The 12052-nt window shown below is 35.5% G+C and overlaps 1 protein-coding gene across 3 annotated transcripts; it reads right to left on the bottom strand.

Moving 5' to 3' along the window:
* Positions 1-752: 752 nt before the first annotated feature.
* Positions 753-7816, bottom strand: srek1ip1 (SREK1-interacting protein 1). Of its 3 annotated transcripts, none has more exons than XM_059341904.1 (5): positions 7700-7816; positions 6508-6555; positions 5130-5285; positions 2606-2684; positions 753-2496 (listed from the first exon to the last, which is right to left on the bottom strand). In XM_059341904.1, the coding sequence occupies exons 1-5, from the start codon at positions 7710-7712 to the stop codon at positions 2265-2267; spliced, it is 528 nt and encodes a 175-aa protein (XP_059197887.1). In that variant the 5' UTR covers positions 7713-7816; the 3' UTR covers positions 753-2264. The 3 variants fall into 3 exon arrangements, with proteins under 3 accessions (XP_059197887.1, XP_059197888.1, XP_059197889.1); XM_059341905.1 differs by having other exon boundaries at positions 5139-5285; XM_059341906.1 differs by having other exon boundaries at positions 5145-5285.
* Between the last annotated feature and the right edge of the window lie 4236 nt (positions 7817-12052).

Genomic DNA, 12052 nt, shown 5'->3' with positions numbered 1-12052 from the left:
GAGGTTGAGCTGGAAAAATATATACCAACATGACATTTAAACATTTTGAGGTGGTGTATACAGGCAGAATGAAAATGATTTTAAAAAATGGACAAAGTACCCCAAGACTCCATGGAGTTAACATTAGGTTTTAATTTGCCATTCACTGTTTTTTTACAGTGTATTTTTTTTATTGTAATTTTGAAAAATTATTACTCATTGGTAGTCCAGTTTTGAACCCACTATGTACACTGATAGAAAATACAGTAACATTTAAATGGTTCGTACAAGCCAATGAAGTGGCCTCTTACTGTACCTCACACCTCAACACCTTTTGACTCTTACAACAAATATTAGAACTCCTATAAATAATGCAACTGAGCCTTTTAAGTTTGATAAAAATTGATCTTTAAATCATGCTGCATAATCTTCAAACAAAATGCTGAAATGCTTCTGATTTTCCAGAGCGTTTTGACACTTATATTTATATATAGATAAAATATTTCTGCTACATATAGTAGCAGTTGATGTACATTTGCCTCAGCCACACAATTCCTTATCCCAAATTCTCAGAAAGATTTCAAGTATAGTCCTTTCTGTCATATTTAAGGTATGTTGCTGCCCTCTACAGGCAGAAACATGTAATTCTAAATGTTTCATTCCCATTTAAAATACAGCAGGACTCTCCAGCATCCTGAATTTGACAGTTGGGATTTTCTTTTACTGTGTCACATGTAATTATAAATTATTTTAAAAATGTAACAGAGACAATAAAGATAAAAATATATATTTTATTACAATGAAAGTGAACTCAATGTGGAGGACCAAAAGAGACAGACTGAAGCAAAATTCATTTGTGTCTTAGAAATAAACAAAGCTGTATAAAGAGGCTAAATCCATGACAGTAACTGGAATTTACACACATCAGTGTTTGGGAATGATCTCTTAGAATATCCAGATGGTTTTAAACAAGGTGTGGCTGGTTAAATAATAAGTAATTCTTTCACAATACTTCTATTAAAACCGCAACCACACTGTCTTAGGAGGAACCTAAAACCAGGAGTTTTATCGTACTATAAAGCCATCCCAGCACAGTATAAACATATCCGTAATTGTAAAGGTAAAGGATGACCACAACTCTTTTTTGTCTACTGACATTAGCCAGTAGTTTCAAAGTATCAAAGCAACAAAGTGTATAAAAGAAGAAAAACAATTGGACAGCATCTGGAAACTTGAGATATCCAAGCTATTTCCCCTTAGGGTTGTCAAAAGTATCGATACTCAAAAAAGTATCGATACTAAAACATTGTATCCGGATACAATACTCATTTTCAAAAGTATCGATACCTAGCCAAGGAATGAACACTTAAGTTAAGTCATTGTTATTTTTTTTTATCAAGCTTGCCTAATATTGTGCACAGCATACAACCTCAAAATATTGTTCTAATTGTTATTGTTTATTGTATTTATTAATTTATTTTTTGCACTACCTCAGACCTGAAGCTTGTTATCATAGTCGCAGTTTCTTTTTGCACAAGTGTTTTTTATTATAAATATTTAACCTGTGGTTCTGTTCATTTTTACATGTTGCATTTTTCTTGTTAATAAAAATATTTGTTAAATTTGGGGTCTTTGTTTTTATCCTTGTATCTAAAATGGTATCGAGTATCGAATATTTTCCTGAGTATCAGTATCGAGTTGAAAATTTTAGTACCGTGACAACCCTACGATATATAGACATAGAATGAAGGAAATTCTTTTTGACTAAATGGGAGAAGTGGACGCGATGGGAAAGTTAGGAATACCTGAAATGTATCTTATTCATATTCTTTCCTCTTATATCTGTATAGAAGAAGAAGACAGTATACAGTGTAATTTAATAATGGACACATGTAGCCATGACTGTTGTACTTTCTTTCTTTTGTTGTTGTTTTCAGTTGTATCAGATTTTCTGACCACTTCACCCATAGGACCTAATACATGGATCTATATCTACTTTGATGTTTACATGTGGAGCTGAAAAATTTCAATAAAAATTGAAGTTTAAAAAAAAAAGATTCCTTAAAGATACAACCATGTTCCCTGGCTTTGTACATGTTTTCTACAATGTTTTAATGAAACTCAAACACGTTTGTTTCATCTGCATGATGGTATAAAACTAATATCTGCAGTGTACGATGCACTCTACAGTCTGGTTTTATCATTTAAACCATTGTCTCAGCAATGGAGACTTTTCATGAAAAGGAGAATAAATATATTGGACCTGGAGACACTGCACAGTTGTCTCAGTCACTATCTGAGGAGTCACTGGAGCTGGAAGAAGAGGAAGAGGAAGATGATTCTTCTTTCTTCTTCTTCAGTTTCTTCTTCTGATGCTTGCCGTGTTCCCTTTTGTTCTTTTTGCTTTTCTTCTTCTGGCTCTTCCCTTTCTTTTTCTTCCTCCTCTCTTCTTCGTCAGATGAGGAGCTGCTGCGTTTCTTTTTCTTCTTTGTGGCGTCATCACTTGACGAGTTAGATCTGAAGAGTAGAATAAAAATATGTAAAATGACCAATAGTAGGGTAATCTGATCTAGAAAAAGAAAAAGCAAACCATGAAAGTTTAAAACAAATTTTAAATAAAAATTACCTTTTTCTTGACTTTCTGTCCCTGGTCTTCTTCAGTTTGTGTCTCTCTTTTCTACCATTGTTGTCATCATCATGGGAACCTACACAGGTTTGGAGATAGAAAAGTCATGGCATTTTTACTGGAATAGCAGCTGCTCATAATCCATTGAATTACTGTATTTTCTAGGGCTGGGCGATATATCGATATAATAAATATATCGATATATTTTTAAATGTGATATGGAATTAGACCATATCGCACATATTGATATACTTTCTTTTTTTTTTTTTTTTCTTTCTTTATATATATGCTGCCATTACTAGGGTTTGTCATATTTAGTTCTTTTGTAATGTTTGATATTCTTCTCTCATATAAATATATTAATTTCAGAAAAAAATTGGCCAATTTTTTTAGAGGCTATTTTTATTTAAGATTTTTTTTTTAATTTAATGCACATTATGGAGCTTTGATTTTATAAAGAAGTTACTCCTATTGTTATACAGTATTTATGTTCACTTAAATGAACAGTTTCAATACAACTACTTGTGACATGTCATTTGGCTTTGACTGAACATTTGCTCTGATTTTGCGATAAAAATATCAGGATATATATTGTACAGTGCATACGGAAAGTATTCACATCGCTTCACTTTTTCCACATTTTGTTATGTTACAGCCTTATTCCAAAATGGATTCAATTCATTTTTCCCCTCAAAGTCCTACACAAAATACCCCATAATGACAACTTTAAAGAGAGAGATTTTTGCAAATTTATTAAAAATAAAAAACGAAGAAATCACTTGTACATAAGTATTCACAGCCTTTGCGATCAAGCTCAAAATTGAGCTCAGGTGCATTCTGTTTCCACTGATCATCCTTAAGATGTTTCTACAGCTTAATTGGAGTCCACCTGTTGTAAATTCAGTTGATTGGACATGACTGGAAAGGCACACACCTGTCTATATAAGGTCACACAGTTAACAGTGCATGTCAGACCAAAAAACAAGCATGAAGTCGAAGGAATTTTCTGTAGACCTCCGAGACAGGATTGTCTCGAGGCACAGATCTGGGGTAGGGTACAGAAAAATTTCTGCTACTTTAAAAAGGTCCCAATGAGCACTGTGGCCTCCATCATCCATAAATGGAAGAAGTTTGGAACCACCAGGACTCTTCCTAGAGCCGGCCGTCCCTCTAAACAGTGATCGGGGGAGAAGGGCTTTAGTTAGGGAGGTGACCAATAACCCGATGGTCACTCTGACAGAGCTCCAGCGTTCCTCTGTGGAGAGAGGAGGACCTTCCAGAAGGACGACCATCGCTGCAGCACTCCACAAATCAGGCCTGTATGGCAGAGTGGCCAGACAGAAGCCACTCCTTAGTAAAAGCCCGCCTGGAGTTTGCCAAAAGGCACCTGAAAGACTCTCAGACCATGAGAAACAAAATTCTCTGGTCTGATGAGACAAAGATCGAACTCTTGGCGTGAATGCCAAGCGTTATGTTTGGAGGAAACCAGGCACCGCTCATCACCTGGCCAACACCATCCCTACAGTGAAGCATGGTGGTGGCAGCATCATGCTGTGGGGATGTTTTTCAACGGCAGGAACTGGGAGATTAGTCAGGATTGAGGGAAAGATGAATGCAGCAATGTACAGAGACATTGTGGAAGAAAACCTGCTCCAGAGGGCTCTTGACCTCAGACTGGGGCGACGGTTCATCTTTCAACAGGACAATGACCCCAAGCACACAGCCAAGATATCAAAGGAGTGGCTTCAGGACAACTCTGTGAATGTCCTAGAATGGCCCAGCCAGAGCCCAGACTTGAATCCCATTGAACATCTGTGGAAGGATCTGAAAATGGCTGTGCACCGACGCTCCCCATCCAACCTGATGGAGCTCGAGAGGTTTTGTAAGGAGGAATGGGCGAAACTAGCCAAAGATAGGTGTGCCAAACTTGTGGCTTCATATTCCAAAAGACTTGAGGCTGTAACTGCCGCCAAAGGTGCCACAACAAAGTATTGAGCAAAGGCTGTGAATACTTATGTACATATTATATTTCTGTTCTTTATTTCTAATAAATTTGCAAACATTTAAAAAAAACTTTTTTAAAGTTGTCATTATGGGGTATTTTGTGTAGAATTTTTGGAAAAAACAAAGAATTGAATCCATTTTGGAATAAGGCTGTAGCAAAGAAATGTGGAAAAAGTGAAGCGCTGTGAATACTTTCCGTATGCACTGTATATCGATATTCAGCCTAAATATAAAGGGATATGACTTTTGGTCCTTATCGCCCAGCCCCAGTATTTTCCAAAATTATACTCTGTCCAAGATTTGGGAACTTACAAACAATATATAAACTTTATTGTAAGTAGAGAAAACTTTAGTAACCAGCATGTCTTGGTCATGTCATGATCTCAGTCACACATTTGTGTGTTTGTTTATGGAGTTTATTATCATCAAGTTACATACATTAAGACATTCAAGTTTTCTAATTGCTTCATCTCACAATTGCCACCTGTGTGTAAAACTGTACAGTAAATCTGTAAATTACATTGTTTACCTCTACCTCGCCCCAGCTTCTCATTGCGCTGAGCTGCAGGCACGTCATCTTCACTCTCCTCACTGCTGGTGCTGCTTACATCCAGAACAATGTCTTTCTGGGGGTCAACTCTGACAAAGTTCCGGCATTCAAATGTCAAGTGACCCGCTGAAAAATCAAAGAGACTGGATAAACATTTATGACAAAGTAGGAAAATATTAGAATTAAATGCTCTCAGCTGCTATAAGGGAATATACATCACTGAATATTGCTCAATTTAACAAACATATTCAAGCACTTACATATAATTTTACTATTCACACTTACCATAATAATTTCTGTATTTGTAAGAGTCGCATAAAGTTCTTAGTGGAGCTTTACACGAGATAAAGGGGCGGGATATGTCATATTTGCATTTAACCAGGTTAATAAAGACAACACAACACAACACAAAAACTCCTTTAACTTGTAAGGAAATGTGTGTGTGTGTTAGAATAATCTGTTATTCTGTCTCTGTGGACATAGCGTATGCGTGCGTAATTCACTTGATAGATTAATCATACAAGCTGCTTAGCTATAATGCTCATGTGATAATATTGTTGTTAACCTATTGGAAAACTAAATACATTTGCTCCATCTGCTTATACTTCCTCTACCCGATTTAAAGCAGATTCCATTATCACAAAAAGATATATTTTATATAGACATGTTTGTTGCAAAAACTGTGTCTCCAGTAATATCTCTGCAGGTCATATCAAGGCAGGAGTTGGTGATTTAAAATAGAGCCGCAACAATTAATCGATTAATCAAACAATAATCGATTATTAGACTAATGGTCAACTATTTTGATAATCGAATAATTGGTTTGAGCAGTTTTTTAAAGACAAAAGTGCAAATTCTCTGCTTTCAACTTCTGCAATGTGAATATTTGGTGTTTCTTTGTTCCTTTATGACAATAAACTGAATATCTCTTTGGTTTGTGGACAAAACAAGAGATTTGAGGACGTCATCTTGTGGTTTGGGAAACACTGATTGATATTTTTCAACATTTTATTGACCAAACAACTAATCGATTAATCGTTTAAATTATCCACAGACTAATCGATAATGAAAATAATTGTTAGTTGCAGCCCTAATTTACTTTAAAAGTTTGTTGCAGGTCAGCTCACGGACATGATGTGCTAGGCAGAAAAATATCGGACTTCTCTGCTTGGTGACATGACGTGTCCACGTATTGGATAAACTGACAAATCAGCGGATCTAAAGGAGGCACCTTCTTGAGAGATCAACCTACACTCTTAGAAAACTTGTGTCAGGCTATAAAAAAAGGGTTCAGGGAAAGTAGACTGCGTTCTGACTTCATGAACTGCTTTATGAAAGCTTTACTTACGGTATCCACATTTTTTGCACCCAGCTCTGATGTTGTCCTTATTCGGACCTGTGAGGAAAAAAGAAGTAGAAGCTGCTTAGTTTTGCCAGTAGGTCTAATTACATGTTTGTAATAATACATGAATGCCCAATAACTACGTGTTATGTTCATTCGCTACTTCTGGCTCAATAACTACATTTAAAGTCAATCATCATTCAGACTTCAGACTTTATTTGTATACATAGAATACAAAAGAGATGCAACACAAAGTGATTTACATAAAAAGGAGAAAGTAATAATAATAATAACAAAACATAGAAACAAGCAAACACCCTCCGCCCATCCCCAACCCTCCACCCCTGACCCTCCATCCCATTAAAAACAAAGCATAAGCTAAGGAAGCTCCATCTCGACGTGGAGCAGTGAGGAAACACTGGAGGCAGGTTGGAAATTAATTAAATTAAATAAATAAAAAAATTAAGTAAGGTAAGATCAAATAAAATAAAAAAATAAAAGTAAATAATAACATAAAAAAGCTAGATAAAAAAGATAAAACGATACATAAATAAGTAGAGCATGATAATATATATATATATATATATATATATATATGAATACCCTAATAAATAGTAGCAAATAAATAAATAAATAAGAAGATGTTATAACACTAAGATGCATGAGCAGAAAAATCTCTAAAAATGTTTCAAGTTAGCTCTTAAAAATATTAACAGTCAGAATTATTTGTAAAGTGACAGATCAACGTTAGGATCTCATTTAATTCCTATTAAAACATATAGAATATGTCTGGAGTGTCGTTTAATACTCCAACTACAACAACCGACAACTGACTGAAGCTTTTCTCTACCAGTAACGTAAACTAACGTTACATTTCTTTGTTTTGGGTTCGTTACATTGGAGCACACTCTTCCAGCTAGCACTACTTTTAATGTTGTACATGTATATTACGGCTCTGTGCAGAAATGTGTGGCAAAACTAATACAACCCAGTCTATTTTAGATCTTAATCATTTTCTCGTGTGGTGCGTGTGATGCCGTTAAATGGCTGTAACGTTTATTAAAAGTTGTTTAAGTTAGCCTTATGCTAACGTTAAAGCTAGCAACACTTCGTTAAACCACGTTATGTGCCATTTGATTTTCACAGTAAACTCCATGAGTCATGAATCTGAAAGTGTAAAATTAAATCTAATACCGACCTGGGGCTGCCATTGAGTTTTCCACGATTAAGCCGAAAAGGTGACTTATATATATATCTATGGCTGCTAGAGCGCCAAACAACCAAATTCCCCACCAGTCTTCACTCAAAATACCGTCGGCCGGAAACAAACGTTTGTTCCACAAACTACTGGGTTCCGGCTTCTTGTTTTGATACTCTCCCCATTCACTGGCGGCTTTAAAACCTCATCGTTGGCGCATTACCGCCCACAACTGGACTGGAGTTTAAAGTAGCACTGGTTTAACTCAATGTAGTCTTGACCTATTTTGTTATAGGTAACATATATATATATATATATATATATATATATATATATATATATATATATATATATATATATATATATATATATATATATGTTAGTATATCTACCTCCCCTATATGACCTAATAATAATTTATCTTTTTATTCTGACTTACTGGATCAACATTTTGAACCAAAAAGTAACAAAGAAAAACCAACAAAAATGTGATCTTGTGATTGTGTGTCATCCAACTCTTTTTTCTTGTAGTGTGACTGTATTTTTGTGTCTTGTGTGTTTAGCATAACAAATTTGGTCATTTTGTGTCTTATTGTGTCTTTTTGGTCATTTTGTTTCTTTTGTTGTGTCTTTTTTAGTTATTTTGTGTCTTTTTTTAAAGTCATTTTTGTGTCGGGGGGGGGGGGTTTGGTCATTTTGTGTCTTCTGTGTTTTTTGTGTCATTTTGTCTTCTCATTTTGTGTTTTTTTTTTTGCATCATTTTGTTTTTATAGTCCTTTAGTCCAACATAAATTGTGATTTTGAACCTTTTTTTTTTACTTTCAAAACACTATCATGCTCAATAAAGAATTTTAAATGTTGCAAATGTGAACAAAGGTTGCAAATATAACATATAAGAGGGTTACATCCAGTTCTATCATTTTATACGAAATATATTTGACCTTGTCTCCAGTTTTACTTGGTATATCATCATCAAACTGATCATCAAACCTCATGGAGTTTACAGCCAGAACTTTAGAGGTCAATTTACAGTAGGGCTCCACGCTGCTTTGTTTTTACGTCGTGATGTGATGTGGATGTGGCGCTTTTGGTGACTCCAGAGGGTTAATCCATTTCCCTCCCAGTAACAGCAAATGCATCCCAAGGTGGCTTTGATTAGCTGATAAAACAAACATAAGCTGTTAAATTGTCAATAATTAGAGCAAATAATCTCAAGATGAAAGACACTTTGTTGCATATTTATGTGGATTCGGTGTAGATGTGTTTTGTATAAAACTGCAATTAAAATCTAAGATAAAATACACCTTGATGCCCAGCAGGGAAATTAGGTTTTTGCAGCTGCACAAGGACAGAAATTAAATAAATACAGACAAATAGCCTTTAGAAGGTATTGAAAATAGGCTTAAATAATAGGAGTTACATAAACTAACAGAAAATGATAATAGAATACACTAAAATTAGAAATTTGGAGACAAATTACAAGTGTGGTGCCATAAACAGTGTGCACCAGGCTGATATATGATTTAAGATAAGAGTACTTAAAGTTTTTGTCTGTATTTATATGATGCATTTAGTGAGAGAGTCAATGTGAAATACTGACATAATATGGGAAATATGGGATATGAGCCATTGAATAAGGTGACGTTGTGGCAGTAGTAATATAGTAGTATATAATATAATATAGGCCTACGGTATAATAATGGTACAACAATATAACAGGTATGTTAGTATGTGTATATTGATTAAGCAATATAATATAATGCAGTAAGATATAACATAATAACTTTTGTTGTATGGCAAAAAAATCTAAACAAATTGAGAAAATATCAAATATAGGCCAAAAACCAAATTATACAAGATGTAAATGTGAAGAGGCAAAATGCTCTATACTCCAATCATAAATATCTGAATAACTGTGCAGGGGGGGTTAACTAATTTGTATAATGTGTTGGTGTATTTTTGATGTTCATAGTTTTTTTGTATGGGCACGGGGTGCCACATTCAGTGGAGCAATGTGTGCCCACATAGTGAGTGTACATTAAAATCTATTTTGCATGCAAGCTTCCTGAATTTCCCTGATTATGAGTGATTCTATGCATCAAGTTACTCTACGAAAACAATGTCAGGAATTTTTAAGAAACAATATTTGCCCCATGCTTGATTGCTTTCCCACTAAAGCCAGTTGTGGTTTTTGTCAGGGGTTAATTGAAGGCAGCCAGAGTCAGACTGGCAGATGGAAAATGTCGACAGATGTGGGGCCCCCAGACATGCCCTCATCATCGCGTCTGTGACACACACACACACACACACACACACACACACACACAACTGTGCTGTTCTTCAGGTTCACGCTTGCATTTTGGGTTTCATGAATATGTTTTAATGTTTAAAACAAAAAATATTTTTTTTCATAATGTCTCTGCCTGTCTGTTTTAGTGATTGTCTCTTTAAGCCTTCCTTCCAAAACTAACAGTCTCCTGTGATTGTTCAATATTTTAAGGTGGTGTGCATCTGCACTCTCTGTGTCTCTGCACCATCATTGAAGCCAGGGAACGCCTTTAACCCCACTGTACTTTTTGCCTACATATACAGTACACTCACTTGCCACTTTATTATGTAAAGCTGTTCATCTGCTCGGTAATGCAAATATATGTACTTTATACGCAGCAGCTCGACTTCTTACTGGTTGTAAAAGACGATCACATCACCCCAATTTTATCTTCTTTGCACTGGCTCCCTGTTCGTTTTCAGGATTGATTTTAACATTTTACTGAACAAGCTGCCGAAGGAGTAAAATAAAACTACTTGTGACATGTCATATTTGGCTTTGTGATAAAAATATCGGGATATATATTGCATATCAATTTTCTGCCTAAATATATCGGGATATGACTTTTGGTCCATATCGCCCAGCCCTATATTGTGATATATATTCTTCAAAATCAAGATATATTTGGATAGAAGATTTTGGTCATATCACTGAGCCCTAATACATACTAAACAACAGTAAGGTTACAATGCCTTAAAATGCATGCAATCTCATTAAATTATTAATAAGTGCACAATCAACCACTGTAATCTATATCAAACAGGCATACTGTACCACCAGAACAGTGGAAATGCCACAGAGGTGCCATGGAAAAGTAGTAGCAACCAGGAGTAAAAATGGCCACTATATTTCCTGTTCCCCTTCTTCTTCTGTTTCTTCTCTGTTCTAATCTGGACCTGGCACCGCTGCACAGTGCTGTCATCAACAGCACTCCATCACAGCAACAGGGCTCACAAACAGCTGAAACCAGCCTTGTGTCTGACTCGGCACAGAGCTTCACAGTCACTCATTGTCACATATCAAGTCCTTCTCCTTCTTCTTACGACTGTCTCTCACTCACTGTGATACTCATCCAACTTTTACTTGTATCTTAGCATCAGAGCTTTTCCTTTTATCCTTATTTACGATAAAAACGGGCATTATTACAGTCGGTGTTACCTAATCAGTTGATGGCACATGATAAGCTGCATCACAGCTCTGACATTCGACTCAGCCAGAGGACTTTGATCCACTGCACCTCACCGTCACCTCACATGCTCATAAACACATGACCTTACTCTGTTTTTGAGAGAAATACCCCATTTCCTGCCCCTAACCACACTTTGTGTTATGTTACATTATCAAAATAGCAGAACATTTTGCTTTTTGATAATGATAAAAACCTTTTGTTTCATTTCAACTTTGTTTCATTATCACATCTTTCTCATCACATATGAGTAATATGGATTCAACATGACTAATGTGATGAAACTGTTGATAATCATTGCTTAAAGAATAATTGAATTTCCTAGGATTTGGTTCCCATGATGTAGATAAAGGCAAATTTCATTATCAACTGTTAAATTAACCTTAAAATAGAGTGTATTTTAGTGACACTTGGGATCTATTTTTGGTCAAAATACTGCAATTATAGTGTTTCATATTAACAGTATTCAGCTTAAGTAAAGTTTATCCTCTTGCAAACAAACTTCATTTATCTTGGCTTGCTGTTAAGACACACAGATTATTTAACAAGGCTAAGATACAGCTCAGAGGAGGGTGCTTATCTCTTAGTGTTGGTTTATTGCCTCTGGTGAGAGATTAAAACAATGAGTATTTGTTAGAAACCGTTGTAGCAGTTTGAAACCTATTAGAATCAGGTGACTTCTGTGCTGTAGAGAATTGTTAAATTCACGTTTCAGCCACTGGAAGGTGCAAAGAACACTTAGAAGCAAGACCTTTGAGAGACAACCTTTGCATGACAATAAATACTATTAGTTGGATGGAAGAGGCTGCAACTGCTGTGGCAGCACAGACAATAAGGT

This window comes from Centropristis striata, chromosome 9 (assembly GCF_030273125.1).
Source record: "Centropristis striata isolate RG_2023a ecotype Rhode Island chromosome 9, C.striata_1.0, whole genome shotgun sequence".
Classification (NCBI taxonomy): Eukaryota; Metazoa; Chordata; class Actinopteri; order Perciformes; family Serranidae; genus Centropristis; species Centropristis striata.
Note: the sequence above shows the minus strand (reverse complement) of the source record. Positions and strands in the feature narration are given on the sequence as shown.